The sequence below is a fragment of the Hirundo rustica genome, chromosome W (genome assembly GCF_015227805.2).
Source record: "Hirundo rustica isolate bHirRus1 chromosome W, bHirRus1.pri.v3, whole genome shotgun sequence".
NCBI lineage: Eukaryota > Metazoa > Chordata > Aves > Passeriformes > Hirundinidae > Hirundo > Hirundo rustica.
The window spans coordinates 23,964,910-23,985,422 of NC_053487.1; the positions used below are offsets into that span (position 1 = coordinate 23,964,910).

Genomic DNA, 20,513 nt, shown 5'->3' on the forward strand with positions numbered 1-20,513 from the left:
CCTTCTGGGGACGAGGAGAAGGGACAGAGGGACAGGGAGAACAAAGGGCAGGTTGTCTTGGACGTGGCTGTTTCTGCACTTTCCTATTCATTTGTGTAACAGCAGCTGAAAGCTGCAAAGCCAAATTGAGGAATTTGGAGGCTTGTTTGTCCCCTGAGAGTGCCAAATTATGGATTTTGTTTTGTACAACTGTCCAAAACTTGGGGCTGTACACTTGCTCCGGGGACACATGAGGGAAGTGCAGGAAAAGCCACCTCACAAACCCCTTGAGCTCGCCCCTCGAAACCTTTAACTGGGCGAGCTCCACAACCGACTTAAAACTATGATACACACCTTTTTGGGCAGCGGAGAGTTTTGCGCCCATCTCTCCAAAACCGAAAAACCAAAATCAGGGGCTCGGGGACACCTCAACCCAAACAAATCCCCCTTGCCTGCTGCCCACCCGATGACACCCAGACAAAAGCAAACTTAACAGAAAACGAACGCGGAGGTCACTCCCCTAAAACCGGGCAAAACCTAAAACCCAAACCCGGGGGGTCCGCACCGAAAAATAAAATCGCAGTGTCTAAAACCCCTGTGGACACTTCCACCCAAAAGACAACTGCCCGAAACTTAAAGTTTACAAAACTAAAAAGAACAAAAGAGCACCCCGAGGAGAGTAACCCGCAGGGGGATGAGGCTAACCACCACCCCCCCGAGCTGCGCAGCCTGGGATCCCCCCCACTCCTGGAGGATCCCTCCCGAAATTAGGGTCTCCACACCGGGAGCACCCTCCGAAAGTAAGCCCCCTCACGAAGAAGGCTTACCCCCTCCTGGGATGCGATGAAGCCTGGGGTCTCGAGATCAGCTGCCTGAAGAGGACCTGCTGGGCGCTTCAGGCTGTCCTCTTCGTCCCTTGGGAGCGTGATCTTACAAAGCCGCTCGACCAAGGGTAGCGGGGCATCCAGAGACTTTTCTTCAGGCTCTTGCAGCCTAGGTCCGTGCCGCGGGGTCCGCCTCGTGACCGGGGGGTGCCCCACGATGGACGCCAAGCTGCTGTCGCGGTGCTGTTCCTCGCGCTGATGAGCGCGGCCACGGGCTAGCTCAGTCTCGTGCACCGCAGCAACGTATGAGGCCGGGGTGGCAAGCCGGGCGAGCCACCTCCTCCCTGTGCGGTCTTGGTTCCCCTCTCAGCGACGGTCAGCAGATGGCAAATGCAACCCACGGCAGCCAATCAAAAGGCGGACTCCTCTGGGCTCAGTTAAACAGGATTTTATTCAGGGGGAGAGGCAGCACGGGGCTCAGCACTCTCTGACCCACCGCCCAGAAGAGACCCCGAGGCCAGGCGTGCGGCAGGTTTTAAGGGTGGGTGGAAACGGGGGTGGCGACAACCGGTCAGCCAGTCACAGGAATCGGGGGGTTAACCGGGGGTGTGAACCATGGAACTGGGGACCAACCACAAAATGATGGGAGGGGGTCTCCCGGGCCCCAGCCTATCACTCGGCACCCTTCCTAGAGTTTTCTAGAAGCCAGGGAAGGGTCTCTGAGTGACAGGCAGGCGACCACGAGGAGGGGGGGGGGGGATTGACAGCGACAGGTGCAGGGAAGGGATGAATGAGAGAAAACGTCTGATTTTACAATAGACAAAACAACCGATGCAGAGGGAAAACCAATGCAGAACACAGGGGTATACAGTGAACTAAACCATTATAAAATAGCTTAAAAATCTTACAAAAATAACTTAATAACTTAATAAAACAATTCTCACACCACCACAGGAGAGGTGGCAACCTTATTCTCCAATCCCTGGTCATTGTCCAGAATCTATATAAGCGAGGTCGAGTAAATAAACTGCTTTTCCTTTTGCTCTGAACTTGACTGTGTAAGTATTATTCTTTTTGTGTCCTCTAGCGACAGGAAGCATGGAATCCGGGTACACAGACAGGAGTTTGGTGCCAGGTATTGTACGCTGTCCCAGGCTGAGCGATGGCCTGCCTTCAGTGTGCACAAAAGGAAGGTAAGCCAGAATGTAACCTCAGGGTGACTGACATAAGTAACTCCTGAGATGAATGAGACCAGATGCATTTCTGTGCTCAGGGTAGAAGGAAGAACCCTCCCCCGTCTCCTGAAGTGCCCCTACATAACAGACAGGATGCTCCTGGTTTGGAGACTGAGGAGCACATGAGTAATGGACAGGACCCAGGACAAAGCCAACCATGCAAAACTGACCTAACCGCCTGCCCATGTTAGAACCAGTGCGACCAGAGAAGCACATAAAGGTATTAGTAACTGGAGATTCCTGAGAAACACCGAGACACCCATTTGCCACCCAGATGATTTCTCTAGAGATTTCTGCTGCCTACCAGGAGCTCGCATTCATGGTGTCACTGAGAGGCTTCCAAGGCTGATGAACCCTACAGGTCATCATCTGCTCCTGCTCTTCTCTGTAGGGTCTAATGAGGCAACTTAGAACCTTCCCAGGAGTCTGTTATGTCTGTAGGAGCGATGTTAAAAGGATGGGGAGCACAGATGATGGTCTCCTCTTTTGGTGTCTGGTCTGAGGAAGGGGTCCAGGAAGGAGGAGACAGACTGAACAGCTGAATGCCAGGCTGCATAGCTGGTGCCATGCTCAAGGTTTTGGCTTCTATAGTGTAATGGTTTTAATTTGAAACCCAGGTGGAAACACCACTACATTAAGTGGTGTTTCTGCCCGGTTTTGAATTAAAACCATTACAATTTGGTGGAGAATGTGGGTACTATTTAAGAATGCTTCTTTCAGTAAAAACCAAGGATTCTCTTCTTTTATTTCTAAAATCATCTTTATCTCAAAAGAAATAGAGACCTCCTTTTATCCCAGGATCCAAGGGCTTCAAATCACTTTCTCTCTAAAATCATCTTTGTCTTAGAGGCTGGGACTTCCTTTTACCCCAGGAGCGAGGGGGCTTTGAGATTCTTACTTAAATCTCAATTTTATCAATCCTAAATTTTGATTAGAACCAGCATTCCCCCAAACAACATTAAAATGTTACAAGAAACAGTCTGTGTCTCCATAGTTTACACCAGAGAAGTCTGGTTAAGAAATGTCCACATCCTCAATCTCTCTTCTAATAATCTTTATCAGTTTTTTCACTCTTGCTCCACTGACTTCCTGCGGTGTCTTTTCTACGTCCACTCTGTCTCTTTCTTTTCTCTCTCAGGGAAGGGTTAGGCTTTGGAAGCTTCATGTTGCCAGGAAAGGGTTAAATCTGCCCAGGCCTGCAGTGGCCATGTGATTTCTGCCCTGGGCAGCAGTCTCTCTGCATCTCAGATTGGCCCCGTTTCTTCCCTCCACTCTTTTCATTCTCCGTCTGGAATCACCAGAGGAGGCAGAGGTGGAGAGCTCTGCCCAGTCCTCGGTGACAATGGGGGTGGCCTTGGCCCAAATGGGCCCCATAGCTGTTATCAGGAGCCCGGCAAAGATCCCTCCCTGCTCTGGGGCTCCGTGGCTCTGGGGAGGTCTTTTTAAAAGTAATTGATGTTAAGCTACAACCTCTACTTCCCTACTGGGAGCCGATGGACCCCGGCTAGGCCTCAGGGCCAGCTCCCCCCCAAACAGGTTTGGGGGTGGGGGGGGGGGGTGGGGGGGGCAGCAGGCCCCACTCAGTTACCTGTTCCGGTGACCAGGAGGAAAAGGGCCTGATCTGAACAAAACTAGGATTTATATGGGTACTTCCCAAAGTCGCATTTAACATTCTCAGTGGTTAAAGCAGATGCCAATATCCCAAACTAGCCTTCTGATAGGTCCCTGTCCTTTCTAGAACAATTCCAAGGTCCTGACAGGGAAAAACACTCCACATTCCTCCCTAACTAAAAACCAAACTGTGCCAACCCATGACATATGGTCATGCATCTACCTTTAAGAAGCCAGGTCTGTTGGGAGCTGATGGGATTCCCGTGACCAAGTGAGGAAAGATTGTCTTCTCCAGATAGCTGATTAGACTTACAAGGAGGGCTTTAAACGAGACTCAGCGGGGAAAGATGATGGAGTTTTGAGCAACAGAGCAGAGCCAGGGGCTAGTGATGTGTTGGGAACCAAGAGGGGACTACTTGAGATATGCTGCAAAGGAATTGGGGCTTGAACCTTGTCCAGAAAAGTGATGCAGTCAACAGCCCAATGGAAGTGCCTCTGTACCAATGTGTGCAGTATGCATAAGAAAGAGGAGCTGGAAACCTCTGCAGCCTTCCAGAAAGCTAACAATGTGTTCTGGTTTAGGTCCCTCTGGGGAGCAAACTTAAACGGCTTCTTCCCCTAACTGGTCTGGGAAAGAACTTCCTCCGAGAAAAGTGGAAAAAACTATTTTACTTAACAAATAAACTGTTTACAAGTACAAAGAATGAATAATATGAAACAATAACACTTCTTGTTTTGGAGTGAGATGGCAAATTGAGAAAGTTCTTGCCAGCTCAGCTTTCTCTCCGTCTCTTATCAGTCCCGGTCGCTCCGGTGCTGCTGGAAAATGCCGAAGTCTAGGTCCCGGTGGGCTGCATGTGCAAGCCTCCAGTGCTCTTGGATTTTTCGGTCTAGAGCAGGTTTAAACAGTCCTAAGGAAAATAAATAAAAACAATCTAGGGAACTTCTTTGCTTTAGCTAGCTAAAACTAGCTAAAAGCAAAAAGACCTCTATCTTGTAGTCTCTCCGAGCCTCAGCCAAAGACGTAGTGCGGAGAAGAATGTAGAGGAGTCAGGCAGTTTTCTCAAAACAAACTGCACTTCTTGCTCCTCCTTTGCTCTCAGAACTAGTCTTAAAGGCACAGAACTCAATATACAGCACAAACAGAACAGATGATTGGGGATACAAACATCATAAAGTAACCCTAGGACATTCTACTCCTTATCGCCATGTTGTTAACTTACTAGAACTAATATATATTTTAGCTTTATACACACATACATTATACATAGATATATTTATATAAAAACTATATACAGTACACAGCTATAGACAGACAATGGTAGTGATATTTAGCGCAGTGATATTTACACACGGTTCTTAATAATTAGGTTTTTTTTTGCGGTACACATCGTGTGGTTCTATTTTTTTGCATTATTTACTATGCATAACTTGGTCTTTGAGCAAAGACAATCGCACAGATGGCTTTGTCTTTATTTGAAGCGGAATTGATTTAAACTGTTTTTTTTAAATAAACTTTTTACATATACTACTGGGACTTTATTTTTATTTACTGTATGTAGGAGTTTAGATTGGGCAGGTGGGCTGCTCTGTTGGTAGACCTTTGTGTGTTAACTAACTAGGTGGTTTTTCTTAGATGCTGCTTTTAATTTTTGAACGATCTCTCATTTAATGCTTTTAAGGTGGTTTTTAACAGTCTATTGTATCTCGACTTTTCTTGCAGCTGGTGTATGGTAGGGGATATGGTATACTTAATGCTATGTTTTTTAGTTTAGTTGTTGATAAGGCTGTTCTTGAAATGAGTCTTATTGTCTGATTTAATCTTTTTAGGGGTACTATGTTTTTAAAGGATTTGTTTTTTAAGATTTAGAATGGTGTTATGGGCTGTAGCATGAGGCACAGGGTAGGTTTTTAGCTATCATGGAGGTTTCTATATTGTGAGTATATAGTGCTTACTTTGGTGTGTCTGGGGCAGTGTAATATAATTAATTTGTTTGGCTTTTTTATATTTATATTTGCACTACTGCTTACTATACTATAGGGGTTTTACTTGCTTGGCTTGCTTGTTTGCAGCACACATTTTACAGTCATGGATAATTTGAGAAATACTGTCTATGGTTAATTTTACTTTTTGTCCTTGTTCTTACTTATAGGTGGTATCTTTACTCTGATGACTTGAGGTATCATGAGCTTATTGAGTTAGGAATAACTTTCTTTTGTGTGGTTAATCTAAGTTTATTTTTGACATTTTTATTTTTATCATTTGATTTACTTAATTGTTGTTTTGGTGTTCTTTATTAGCTCAACTTTTGGGGACATGGACATCTACATGGCGGACTTTCACAGGTAGATTTTTTTACTTGAGTGGTAATGTTTTTCTACTTATTAGTAGTTTAAATTGGTTTTCTTCTACGCTGTTAATTAGCTTTTTTTTAGTTTTTTAGTTATCTTTATAGAGTATTGGTTACAATTTACCAATTAGTTTAGAGGTAGAGCTTTGGCTACATTTTTTTTTTTAGTAATGTTTAGGGTTAATTGAATGGCTTTGAGCTAAGAAAATTGGCTTGAATCATTTTTTCTTTTAGTATCTTGTGCAACTTGTTGTGGGGGACTTTATATGGCTGCTTTTTACTTTTGTTTTATCTTTATAATGTACTAAGAACTATTCGTAAAAAGAACATAACGTGTTTCTTACTGGTAGTTGGTTGTAGGGTGGAGTTTTTTTAGCACGTGTGACTTGCTCTTGGTTTTTTTTATTAGTGAGGCTAAAGTCTTTTCTTTTAGGCTAATTTGTAATTATTTTTAAAATCTTAGGGTGATTTAGTTTTTTAATATGGGTGCACTGTGTGATGAGAGTAATCTACTTATTCTATGTGGCATTGGTGGCGTGGTGGGTAGAGGGAACTTTTGCTCTGAATATTTATTTTAGCACTGGTAGTTGAGATGTTAGCAGGGGTTGTGCTTTAGTGTTTATGACTTTTGAGGTGGCTTGGACTGTTTTATAGGTGGTTAAGATTTTTTTTTTCTGTTGGAGTGTAGTTGGTTTTAAATTTTCGGAAGCTTTGATTTCAGAATCTTAGTGGCTGGTTTTGAGTTTCACTAGGTACTTTTTGCTAAAGGCTCTATTATAGGCTATGTTTTTTGGCTGTAGAGTAGAGCACGTTTTTTACATCTGGTCTCATCTTGACTGGGTTAAGGGCTGCTGTATGTGTGATTTCTTGCTTGATTTGGGCAAAGGCGTGTTGCTGTTCAGGGCTTTACTGGAAAGTGTTTTTCTTGTGGGTGACTAGGTAGAGAGGGTTTCCAATCTGGCTGTACTTAGGGATGTGCATTTTTTAGAAATGGTGCTTAGGAAAGTTTGTGGTTTTTTCTTGTTGTTTGGTGGAGACATTGCTGTGATTTTGTTGATAATATTGGTGAGAATCGGATGTTGTCTATCTTGCTACTTTACTTTTAGGAACTGGATCTCTTGAGTAGGTCTTTTAACTTTGCTCTTTTTGATAGCGAAGCTTGTTTTTAGGAGAATTTGGATGATTTTCTTTTTTTTTAAATACTTGTGTTGTAGTGTTTCTCTACACAATTATGTTATCAATATACAGTAGATGTTCTGGCGCTTTACCTTTTTTTAGTTCAGTCTGAATTAGTTTATGGTAGATGGTAGGACTGTGCTTCTACCTTTGGGGCAATTGGTTTTAGGTGTACTGTACTTTTTTTATGTGAAGGCAAACGGAGGCTTGCATTCTGTTGCTAAAGGAATGGAGAAAAATGTATTGGTAACGTTAATAGTGGTGTACTATGTTGTTGTCTTGGACTTAAGCTTGTACTGGACTTTTAACATGTTTGGTACAGTAGCGTTTAATGGTAGAGTCACTTTAGTTAAGGTACGATAGTTTATAGTTAATCTTTACTCTTCTTTAGATTTGCAAACAGGTTAAATGGGGCTGTTGAAGGGTGAGTGTGTTTTGCTGGCTATTTTTTGGCTTTTTAGCTTATGGATCATCTTGTGGATGGGGATTACGGTATTTTGAGTTGTTCTGTACTGTTGGTGATGCACTGTTGAAGTGGTAATTGGTACCTGTTGTTTTTTTCTTTTCAGACGTCTTACAGCAGACGGGTTTTTTGATAGTTTAGGTAAGGTGTTTAATTGCATAATACTTTTTGTTTTTATAGCTGCTCTTTTGAATGCTTACTTGAATTCTTTTGGGTCTTTGAAATACTTATTTTGGAGGAAGTCTTTGCCTAAAATGCATGGGTGCTGCCTCCGCTGAGGCGTAGCGACCTGGTTCCAGGAACGACACGGCAGCCACACCCAGGCTGCTCGGACCACCAGCTCACAGACACCAGTGTGGCGGACGGCTAATGGCATTTATTAACTGGTTACATGGAGTTATAAAACCTCTGTTTGCTACATCACTTCCGTCTGCTTACGTTACAAGTTAGGTATTGCTTACCTTATCAAGGACACTAACCAACTAAGAGTTGAGGGAGGGGTTCTGTCTGCCCGTACAACGCGATATCTTCCGACCGCCTGTCCCTAATCTCCCACATTTCCCCCCCCCCTCCCATGACTAAGTAAAAAAGTATAAAAGTATAAATGTTATAAAAGTATAAATGTCATAAAAATGCAAAAGCTGTTAAAGTTAGTATAATAGGATACAAAAGTGGTATAAAATGTTAGTAACAAGCGCACTTCACGGTAATTGCATGCGTTCGACAAATAGGATGTCGACTTTCTCTAAACGTCTTCTAACAAACGACACTAGCTTGTTCAAAATGCAAGGCCCAAAAGTCAATGTCAGGAGTATCATGGTGAGAGGGCCTATTAGGGTGGAAAACAAGGGTGGCTAGCCATGGGGACTGATTGAACCATGACTTGAACCATCCTCATTGGGCCTCTCTCTCTCTCTTTCTCTGGGCCAGTCTTCCTCTCAGTTCGGCCATGGAGTCTCGCACGACTCCGGTATGGTCTGCATAAAAACAGCATTCTTCTCTCAAGGCGGCACACAGGCCTCCTTGCTGCATGAGCAAGAGGTCCAGTCCTCGCCTGTTCTGCAGGACGACTTCCGAAAGCGAGGAGATAGATCTTTCCAGAGAGGAGATGGATTTTTCAATTCTCAGTAAGTCTTCGTCAATTGTCATTTGCAGCTGAGAAAGTCTTTGATGTTGGGTCACGAGAGCTGAAACACCTGTGGCTGTGCCAGTGGCTCCTAGGCCAAGGAGCATTGCAATGGTTATACCTGTTATTACTTCTCTTTTGCGGAGCTAGATGGTTTCTTCTAAAAAGCGATACATTTCTTCTTCTTGGTGATACAGGACTCTAGGAACAATCAGAACTTGGACACAAAAGTCAGCAAGGTTATTGAATTTGCTAAGGTACACACAGGGGGTTATTCCGATTTGTTGACAGACCCACATTCCTGATAGGAACGGAACTGCCCACTTATCAGTCTTTTGACTAGGTTGGATGAACTCAGTACAGATATTTCCCATCTGCTTTGCTACGGTTACACTGCCAAAGCATTTGCCTCGGCCTGTGACTTGACTCAGGGTAATTTCCCTCCGGGGTGTGTCCCACTTACAGTTGTGTGGATTGTTTGCTGCAGAATATTCGAAAGGAGCATCAAGGGCGACACCCTCATAAAAAGGAGGTTCTGCGTTATAACATAACCAGCATGAGTTTGGATTGGATTGGTTCAACGACAAAAAGGTAGCATTTAACACATTAAGAAATAGATTGTAAGGATCTGACTTAGGTTTTTGGTAGATAGATAAAGGACTGAATGAGGAGGAGGTGCCAGATGTGGCCTCTCTCTTGTGTCTGCATGCTGTGAGAATCTGATAGGGTCTAATTGATCGGGGTACTGAAGGTAGGAGTCTGATAATTTGCACGTTTGCCCAATTTAAATGCTTGGCTGCATTCAAAGCATGCCATTACACTAGTTATTGCGGTATGGACGGCTGCCTGAATTGGGGCAAAACGCTTCTCTTTTGCAACATGCCTGATCATGTCTGCAATGCTGGACCCGAGTGGTAAAGACCGTAAAATGTCCTTGGTGGCTGAATTGCATTGCTGGCGCAGGCACTCTGTTAACACAGGACCTTTTGCCTCTGAGGGCAAAGCTGAGGAGTCAAGTGCTGCCTGGAGCCAATCCACGAATTGTGTAAAACTTTCACTCTCATTTTGCTTTATTGTGGACCATGATGATGGTTTAGCAATGACCATGGAAGCAGAGCAGATGGCTTCCCTGGCAGCATGGGTAGTTGTCATCACTTCATGGGCCCGTAGGCCCTCGGCTTGTGCCTGGGGGGTGATCATGGTTGGGTCTGTGCCCATGAGCCACTGCAGGCTGGAGCCGTGTAGCGGATGATCTGCACCAGTGACCAAAGCTAGTTGCTTTGCGCAATTTTCCTCCCACTCTTGTTTAAAAACTATCATCCCTGTCCCATCAAAAATCAGTCTACAAGTTTGCTTTATGTCAAATGGGAGCATGTCATCCCCTCCAAAAACACTATCAATGAGAGTAGAAACCATTGCTGAATTGATCCCTCTGTCAGTGATTGCTTTAACAATTGCTTGTACATCCTTAGGATTTACTGGTGAGTACGTTCTCTGGTTTCCGCCTGCCCCCCCTAGTCGGACTGGAAAAGCCAGTGTGGCCGATGGATTCCAATCGGCACATACCATCTGTATCTTCCTCCAGTCTGTGAGGGGAGTTCGTTCTTTTTCTGACTTCCCCTCAACCTGGGTAGAAACATTGTTATTACTGATTTTATATACTGTTACTTCTTCTTTGTCGGAGCCAAGGCCAGAGCCGGCAGCAGAGGACAGGCTGTCCCAGTCCTCTGAGCTAGAGTCCGGTTCAGAGCCGGAAGTCGACTGACTGGCTGCTTCCGGGCTCCGGAGCCTTTTGGTCGGGCTCCGACCCCGCCCCTTTCCCTCAGGGCTGGGCCGCCCTTTCCCTCTTGGCCCCCGCCCCTTTCTCTTGGGGCTGAGCCGCCTGATGCAGTGTCCGTCCTCACGCTTGCCAGTGCGGCCACAGGCCAGCTCAGTTTATGCACTGCAGCAACGTGGATGGGTCGGGGCAGCAAGTTGGGCAAGCCGCCTCCTCCCCGTGGGTTCTCAATTCCCCCACACCAGCGACGAGCGGATCGATGGAGAACGCAACCGCGGCGGCTGAAGAAAGGGCGACTCCTCTAGGCAGGGTATAACAGTGTTTATTGCAGGGAGTGGGAGCACGGAGCTCGGCACTCTCTGACCCCCTGCCCAGAAGAGCCCCGGGAGCAGGTGTACACGAGCTTAAAAACAGGGGAGGGGACCGGGGTGGTGACAACCGGTCAGCCAATTACAATAATGAGGGGTATAACTGGGGGCCAACCAAAAAATGAAGAGAGGGGATTGCCAGGGCCCCAGCCTATCACTCGACCCCCTCCCTGGAGCTTTCTAGAATCCAGGGAAGGGTCCTGGGGTGACAGACAGGGCGCCCAAGGGGAGAGAGAGGAGATTGACAATTAGGTATAAAAGGGGGAAGACATGACTGACATATAACGGACTTTCTCTAACTCCGGGCAGACAGGTTACAACCAATACTAAAAACAGGGGAGTACAAGGAACAAACCATTACAGAAAACTCAATATGAATTACATTAAATAGATAAAACAAACGCACACCACCACAGCCGCCCCCTGCACCTGCGCTCCCCCCGCCTCCTGCTGTGGGAGCTTCTCGCCTTAGAAAAATGTGCTTTTTGGCAAAGATTAGCTTCAATTCTTTCTTTGCGCTCTCCTCCCTTTTTCTGCTCGCGGGCCCCCACGTTAGCAAACGAGCTCTCTTTGTTTTCATTGGCAACGAACCCACTATCTAAATGACCTTCTTTGTTTTCTGTAGTATAGTTCCTGCTTTCCCTCTCGGATTCAGCGCTATCTTGAGGCACATAAGGTGGAGGTCCCTCCCCCGCTTTTCCAGCATTCCTAGCTTCTTCAGCTAGACTGTTGTAAAATGACTGCATCTCTTTTATCCCCTCAGCGAGTGACCTTGAGCTTGGAGGCTTTGAAGCGAGCTCTTGCTCCTCCGAGCCTCTGCACTCGGCAGAACCGACCCCATCAACACTCTGAACATTATCACTAACCTTCAGACTACATTCTTTTACACTCTGAAAATTCTCAACAACAGTTCCCTCTGAGAAAGTTTGCGTCGCTGCCGTGATACCCAATTGGGGGGAAACCTTTAAACAATTTCGGGCAGCTCTCCAAGTCTCCTGTTCCTGCAAAGCCTTCTGCAGTGCATCTACGACCCTTCCCCATGCCTTAAGATTTTTCCCTGAGCCGGAAGACATTGTGTCTTCGGCAAGAGCCTTAGTACATTGATCCCATATATCTGGGTGGAGAATATCCACCGGTCTATCAATAATACTAAGTTGCAAAAGCCTTGTCACTGCGAGGGTAAAATCTTTTGCTTTACAATCAATTCCCCACTGCTTATGAATCTGAGAAACGACCTTCACGAGGGCTTCCATCCTCTGTGTGGGTCCGGAGGCGTCCCTCCCGCCGAGCTGGCCCCGCCGCTCGGCCGTCATTCACCCGTCCAGGTGACTCCCGTTCTCCCGGGCAACTCCCGAGTTTTGGCACCACTTGCTGCCTCCGCTGAGGCGTAGCGACCTGGTTCCAGGAACGACACGGCAGCCAAACCCAGGCTGCTCGGACCACCAGCTCACAGACACCAGTGTGGTGGATGGCTAATGGCGTTTATTAACTGGTTACATGGAGTTATAAAACCTCTGTTTGCTACATCACATCCATCTGCTTACGTTACAAGTTAGAAGTTGCTTACCTTATCAAGGACACTAACCAACTAAGTATTGAGGGAGGGGTTCTGTCTGCCCGTACAACGCGATATCTTCCGACCGCCTGTCCCTAATCTCCCACACATGGGGCTTCTGGGTTAGTCACAACAGGGTATTTCTTCTACTTATTTTTAGTCAGGCTCACATTAGCTTCTACTAAAGTAAAATCTTGTGATTTTGTTGTCATGTTAGCAATAGAAACAGATTTGTTTTTTAGGTGCCTTGATGTGAGTAATGTGTATTGTGCACTAGTGTCAACTAAGGATTTATATTTTTGTGGTTTTAATGTGTTAGGCTAATGAATCTACACAGTCTAAAAAACACAGGGGGTTTTTTAGCTTTTACTTGGTTAGAGGCAGGGTCTCTCTAAGCTTGGTTATCTTTCTTTCTTTTGGTAACTGGAGCTGTTTCTTTCTTGGTAGAATTTTTTTTATAGTCTTGCTTTTTAATAATGTATGTAGCTGTTGTGCTAGAGTATTAGTAGATTTTTTATCTTATTTTTTCATGTTTTTTCTAAAATTACACAGGAGGGACTACAGCTTAGTTTGTAGGGTGCCTCTTCTTTTTCTGTTTGGGGGACGTTTGCGTTTGGTGTTAGAACTTTTGATTTGTACTGTAGAGATTTGGAGAATGTCTTCTTTAATCTCTTTTTTGAGCTTCTTGTGATTCTTTTTTATTTTGTTTTTAAATTTCTGCAGATGTGTTTTTATAGTTGTGATTTTTGCATGTGTTGGACTATGCACGGCATCTGCATATGCTCAGAGCTTTTTTGTTATATTAAGTACGGTCTTTTTCGTGCCATCTTGCTTCATTATTGCTAAAGTAGAAGAGTATTTTTGTGGCCTATATTGTACAAATTTTTGCTACATCACAGGTGTACACGGTACTAAGTTTGGGTTCTTAGTGTTTAGGTTATTTGAGAAGGTAATCTTTGCTACTGTTATTTCTTTTAAGTGTTGAATTCTTTGTTTAATGGTCTTTTACTGGGTTTGTTGCATATAGAGATTGTTTGTACACTGATATTTTTGTGCAACACTCTTTTGGATTTTCTACACTTGAGTCTACTTTTGGGTTTATTTCTGGGTCAGCAGTCTCATTAGCCCCTCGGGAAATCCCAGCCCTCATTCTAGACAAGCTACAAACCATATAGAGGAAGCTCATCAGATGAAATACCAGGAAGGTGGTATCTTTAACATTCAGGGGACAGTGAACATTCTCTAAAACTGATGTAACCGAATCAAAAGAGAAGAAGGAAAGGAGAGGTTGAAAAGCCTCATCCCCTACTCCTCCTCTAACAAACTGGGTGCAATTATTGAGAAATCCTTAAGACATGGTGCTGGAACTAGGATGCAGGGTAGGACGAAGAAACCATAAACTATACATACCTGGCACAAACTCCAGTACCTTTATAAACTTCCTAGAAATCATAATCACTGAGCCCAACAAAATAGCTATCCTAATTCATGCACCCCTAGTGTAAAATTTATGTGTTAAGGAACACTGGAGCTATTTCCAGATAAGGAAACAAACCTAGGGACCACAAAGGTATTAAAACCTCAAAAAAGCCTAGGGAACAGAAACACAGAAAGGGCTCTATTATAAGAGACATTAGGAATTCAAGGAGCAACATGGCTACTGACCGTTTTATCCCCACACAAAGGACAACTAAAATGCAATCAATAATCAATACAAGTTTTTTCTATTCTCTCGAGCCACGCGTTGGGCACCAATAAAAGGAAGCTATTCTCCTGGTTTAGGGCAAATTTGGGAGAAAACCCCTGAATAGGGTATCTCTGGGGAGCAAACAAACGGCTTCTTCCCCTAACCGGTCTGGGAAAGAACTTCCTCAGAGAAAAGTGGAAAAAACTATTTTACTTTACAAACAAAGTGCCTACAAGTACAAAGAAAGAATAATATGAAACAATAAAGCCTCCCATTCTGGAGTGAGATGGCAAATTGAGAAAGTTCTTATTGTAGGTGTAGCTCGGCTTTCTCTCAGTCTCTTATCAGTCCCAGTCCCTCCGGCACTGCTGGAAAATGCCAAAGTCTAGGCACTGGTGGGCCACAGGTTCAACCCCTCTGGTGATCCCCTGGGTTTTTTCAGTCTAGAGGAGGTTTAAACAGCTCCAAGAAAAAGATAAAAAGAACAGTCTAGGGAACTTCTCTGCCTTAGCTAGCTAAAGCTAACTAAAAGCAAAAAGATCTCTGTCCTGCAGTCTCTCCGAGCTTCAGCCGAACACCCAGTCCGGAGAAGAATGTGGAGGAGTCTGGCGGTTTTCTCAAACCAAACTCTGCGCTTCTTCTTGCTTCTCCTTTGCTCCCAGAACTAGTCTTAAAGGCACAGAACTCAATATACAGCACAAACAGAACAGACGATTGGGGATACAAGCATCATAAAGTCACCCAAGGACACAATGTAATCGCTATAGTAAAAATGTGCTGGGACAACTCAATGACTGGAGCTCGCAATCAATGGCTATAAACTGGTCAGAAGTAAGGAGAGGCAGAGGTGACCCTCTAGGTAAACCAAAAAGAAGAGGGTTATCCTCTACAGAGCTGTCTTTGAAAGACAGCGATGAACAGGTTGAGAACTTATGGGTGAAAATTAGAAGCCAAGCTGTTGCGTTGTGTGGTATTTCTTTAGTGAGACCCAGACGACCGCCAATAGCAGAAGGAAAGAGCTTGCTCTTTGTCCATGGGGGACTTATAGCTTTATTTTCCCGTCCTCACCGGTGCCAGAGTGCCAGCCCCCTCGCCAGTGCCAGGGCTTTTTCCCCGAGGGGGGACAGGCCTAGAGGCAGGGACAAGCCACTACCCAATCAGGGATAAGGTGGGAGTGGAACAGAGTTGAGTTACATTCCAGTGTGGGGGATGGGCGCGGCCGAACAAGGACAAACCATGTGATACAGTTTCCAAGGGGGGACAGGGGAAACATTACAAACCAAATGAAACACAGTATAAACCCAATTAACACACTGTAATAGTTAAGAGTAAGACATTTGGCAGAAAATAAATCCCCTTGTGTTCCAGCTGGTCCTCAGAGATCAGAGGGACTGAGTGGGGTTAGGCTTAGTTTCCAATTACAACCAGTTCAGCACTGTGAATCTGGTTGCGTTCTCTAAGAACCTTTGCGAGCGCAGATTCAAGAATAGAGTGGTTTTCTGAAGTTACAGAAATAGAGATTTGGAACTGCCATTGAGAAACGCACTAACTGTGGTAGAGCTCTAATAACATCGTGCTAATCCATGCAATACTAATAATAGCAATGGAATGTAGAAGTTTCCCAAAAGGGTGTCCCCACTTCAGAGGAGGGAGAAGAGAACAGACCGGCAACTGTCTCCGACATCTCTTGGGAATTCCTGCTACCTAGCTGAAATTTCTACCCTCGTTATACACAGCCCAGCCTTCTCCTCCTTACGTATAGCATGATCTAATTGGAGAGCTGAGTAATATAATCATATATGTGGTAGCATGTACTTCAGTAAGCTTATTAGCATATGCATGAGTGTGCGTTTTAATACTTAAATGACCCTTAATCGGGCAAAGGTTACTTTTTTGGCCTTGGTGTCCTTCAAAGTTCTGCTCTTAAGACTTCTTTCCATTTCATGCCGTTCATCAGAGCCAAAATATGGCTATCCTAGCTGCCCATGAACTCCTTCTTCGGCCACATTGTCCTTTCTTGACGTCAGCTATGTGGATCTCCATCAGGAAAGATAACGTGGAGGGTACACGGTTTAGGCCATATATAGTAAGCCTTAGCCCTTTCCTGGCTCCATGGTCATCATCCCACACAAGCCAACAAAGGAAACCTTGTGGTTGGTATCTCCTATAGGCCACCAGATTAGGAAGATGAGGTCGATGTAAGAAATCAGGCAAGTTAGGCAGGAGATGAGCGTTGCTGAGTAAGGGCCTTCTCTTCTGCTTGAGCTGAAGCATGAAGTGGAAATGCATAGGTAGTGGAAGCAGGGACACGCACTCTGGGAAGAATCTAAAGATGCTGCCAAGGTCTGTAGGGATGGGATCAGAAAAGCTAAGGCAAAGCTGGATCTGTATTTGGCAGGGGATGTAAAGAATCATAAGATGGGCTTCCACAGGTGCACTGGTCAGAAAATAAGACTAAAGAAAGCGTACGCCAACCCACCTCCACTCCCCCTTGCTGATAAATAAGCCAGGAGGTCTAGTGGCCAGCAATATGGAGTAGGCTGTGGTACTGGGCGAGTCATTCTCCTTTGTTTTCACTGGCACAGTTACCAAACCTCTTGAGACCCTGAACCTCAAGGCAGGGACTTGGGGAACAAAGTCCCTTCCATCATAGGAAACAATCTGTTTTGAGACCACCTGAGGAACCTGTGGATACACAAGTCCTGCACCTGGGGAGGCACAGCCCCATGCACCAGTACATGCTGGAGGTCGATCGGCTGGAAAGCAGCTTTGCAAAATAGGACAATGTGCCCTTGCCGCAAAGGCGGCCAGGGATATCCTTAGCCCGATATAGAGGAAAGCAGGGTTTATATATGTTGTAAGACAGTTGTGTGGACCATTCAAGGCGCTCACTATCCCCGGGACTGCAGGGCACCACAGACCACCCTTGGGCAGCCTTGAGGGCACTGCCTATTTTTCTAAAAGCCTCCTATCCAGCTTAACGCAAATCCTACTATCTTGAGCCCTCAAGCCAGCAGTGCCAAACGCACGCTTTCTATTTTATTTCCTTCCATGAGATGTACAGCTTAGAAACATCTGCACTGGAAGTGAGGCATCCAGCAAACAGTGTAGAGCAACTTCTGTTGGTTTTTCAAAATGTCCTGAGAAGTTAAGGCCAGGCCTGCCCTGCCCTAGCCAAAGCAGACATTTGACTGGAGGGAGCAGCACCGAAAAGGCCCAGGCACCTTTGGGGTGGACTTGATGCGGTAACAAATAACAAGAAATCGTAGCTGTAGCTACTACAGCGTCTTCCGCGACCTCGTAGGCCGCCCTCAGGGTCGCAGCACTCACTACACGGGGCAGATCCCTCCGCGCCCCGCGGGCAGCAGGTCGACGAGGACGGACCCGCCAAGGGGGCGGGGAAAAGCGAAAAAGACAGGCGAGACAGCAAATCGAGACGCGGGCCACGATCCGTCGCCCCAATGGGCGCCGCGGAGGGCCGGGCTTAGTGGAGGAAGTGTCGGGGCGGAGACGGGCGTTGTCTTTTGCCTGCGAGAGTATCGGGGTGCTGTCTTCTTGCTGTGGTGGCGCCACTATTGTCTTCGGAAAGTTCATAGCAAGGCGTTTTCCTGGTATCGTCAGCGAAGGGGACGAGGAGGTAGCCGCGGCTTTGCTCTCTGTGCGCGGTTCGTCTTCCCTTCCTCCCCTCCCCCTCCTCCCGCGCTTGCGGGCATCTGAGCCGAGGACACCCGGGGCGCGGTGCCCGGGCGCGCGGCGGCGCTGCTGCTGCTGCTGCTGCTGCTGCGGGTGGGTGCAGGGACGCGGGACGGACGGGGCCTCTCTGGGTTGTGGCGCTCTCTACTGCACCATCCCCATGGCATTTTCTGTGCCGCACCCCCACCCCTCCGGCTGCCGCGGGCGTACTGGGTTGCTGGTGTATTCCGGACTCGCCTCGCATCCCACCCCCACCGTGTCGTGTGCACGCGCAGAGAAGGACCTCCGACGGTAACTTGGTCTCAGTGTGTCTCCTAACAGCATCGATGAGGTTTCACAGCTTCGCTGTGCTAGGCTTTGGTTCTGAACCCCTAAACTGGATTATGGGGGCAAAGAATTACGTCTTTCTCTAGTTAAAAAAGAAAATAAAAAAAAATTACAAAGTGGTCATCCTGCAGGCTGCCATAGCTTTCCAGAACTCGTTTCTGTGGGGAAGTAAGACCGTGATAACAGCATGCTTGCAAGGGTCACGGATGCTGGTGCTGGGAACTTGAGTGAGCTGCTTAAACCGGGGATAAAACAATGCAGCCGTTGCCTGTGCGATGCTAACTTTAAGGTAATATCCCATATGATTTAGTTATTAAAATGCTGAAAGTTAGCAGTTAGGGATTCCTTCTGCTTATGAAGGTGGGGTTTGCATGCAGTCTAGAAGACAGACTCGTCCTATGCACTTGCAGGCTTCCTGTCATTATGCGTGTGTTTGATACTTGAGCTCCCTGTCCTGTGGATAATGAATGGCCGCTGCTCTTCCACTTCACTAAACTCTTTGCTGATTCAGTTAAGCCATTTGTCTCCAGTCTCTGCGTGGACCACATCCAATAGAAAAACTGCTTAGGAAAGAATCAGTCCGAACCAAACCATGCTGGAGATTGTTAATTGCAAATAGTGGCCTGTCTCCTTCCCCCATGGTCTTGCATGACGAATCCTACTTCTGGATGGGGCTCTGTAAATATACTATAATTTGGGTATCGAAAGCATAATACTCATGCAAGAAAAATCAATGTTCTGGCTTGTGTTTGGGGTATCTGGTAATCTGCTTCTCTAGGAGTTCAGATGGGTTTGCATAAGCTATTAGCTTTCTCTGTAGCCAGTTATGTTTTAACTGTTTGCTCTTCCTCCAGTGCTGTGGTTCCGTGATCGTTCGCCCCTAGACGCGACGCTTTTCCTAGTCATGCTTGAGGAGCCAGTTATTGAGTTGTCTGAAGCAGGAGATTCTGGTGAATCTGTAAGTACTGTGGGAGTTTTCTGTATGCGAAACTGTACCTGTAGATAGTTCCTCATTTACTAGACTCTTTCCCATCCCCCCTTTCCCCCTTGAAGGGGCGCACAGTAGGCTACTTTGGGTTTTCTGGCGCTATAATCTTTTGCCTCTAGCTTGTAATGGAGTTGAGCTTTTTGACTAAAAGCAGTGCTATAAAGCAGTGCTGGTCCCAGGGTATGTACTTGTGGTGCAAAATGCAGTGTTGTTTTGGAGTGCGGTCTGGTGCCTATTGTCGTGATTTAGAGTCAGAGTAGTAGTACTTCTAACATGGGGAAGAGGCATTGGGGTTTTTGGCAGGTCAGGGGCAAGGAAGGGCCAAGCTGGTGGAGAGGTGCTGGATATTTTGCTTTAAGCTATGAAGGCCATGTTGAAAGACTTTCTAAACCTATGCAAAAGGCAGCCTAAAGTTTGTTTTCCAGCAGGTTTGGTTATGTTGCCTGAAGACACAATGGGGGCTTTCAACCATGGAGACAGTGTCAGCTTCTGTGGCTGTTTTGTAGTCCTTTGCTGTCTATCTTGAGAAAAAATGCCCAGCTCTCTTTTGCCCCTATAGTGTGCATAATTGGTCTTGGTAGCTTTTCTTGGAAAGTTTTAGTTGCCGGCGGTCGGACGGACATTATTTTGACGTGCAATGGTTGAACTGCTAGGAGTTGGCTGGCTGCTTTCTCTGGGTGGTTCTCTGCTCTCGTTCCTTCCCTTCCTGCCCTCTCCCCTCTTTATGTGTTGCTTTAGTCCTTTTTATTTTACTTATTTATGGGTTTGTACTTCCTTCTCCAGCTTCTTGGGCATGTAATGATTGTTGGCGAGATGTGTGTTGCTCCCCTGGGCCTGACCAATGGATTCCGGATGGTTGTGGATGAAGGGCCCGAGGGTGGGCAGTCTGTCTATCGCATACATCTACCCGTTCTGGGTGGCCGTCAGGTGGGCTGGCCGCCTGGCTAAGATTTTGGCACCGCAAGAGTTGCTGCACGTGTACGAATCGCCGCTGAATGGATTTCATCTGTTGCCCATCAATCCAGCGGCTTTTGATGAATCACTTTTTTTTGCCGCGTGCCTGTGGAAGGTAATAAAAGCTTTGAGCAGCATTTGCACAATAAAGATTTGTCATGGGGATATCACCTCTGTCTTGCGCGTCTTACTGAGGGGAAGTAGTTCTGCAAGTTGAAACGGTGACTCTCTGAAATGCAAGTATGTGAAATGTTTCAGCCAGATAACAGCATTTCAGTGATAGATGGTGATTTGCCTGTTCATTTGAAGCGTGAAGCTGGAAGCGCTTAGCAGTCCTCTCAGGTCTTGTAGGAAGCAAAGTCTTAGCTCTTTGGCAGTGGTACAGCAACATACAGAAAG

General features: G+C 46.1%; 1 protein-coding gene across 1 annotated transcript; it reads left to right on the forward strand.

Annotated features, from left to right (window-relative positions):
- The first annotated feature begins 17,503 nt into the window (after nt 1-17,503).
- Nucleotides 17,504-20,284, forward strand: LOC120764887 (adenosine 5'-monophosphoramidase HINT1-like). The gene is given in 5 exon segments (XM_058423944.1): nt 17,504-17,789; nt 18,121-18,136; nt 19,027-19,130; nt 19,944-20,043; nt 20,046-20,284. Coding segments are annotated over 3 exon segments (264 nt in total). The 5' UTR covers nt 17,504-17,789; nt 18,121-18,136; nt 19,027-19,076; the 3' UTR covers nt 20,156-20,284.
- The last annotated feature ends 229 nt before the right edge of the window (nt 20,285-20,513 follow it).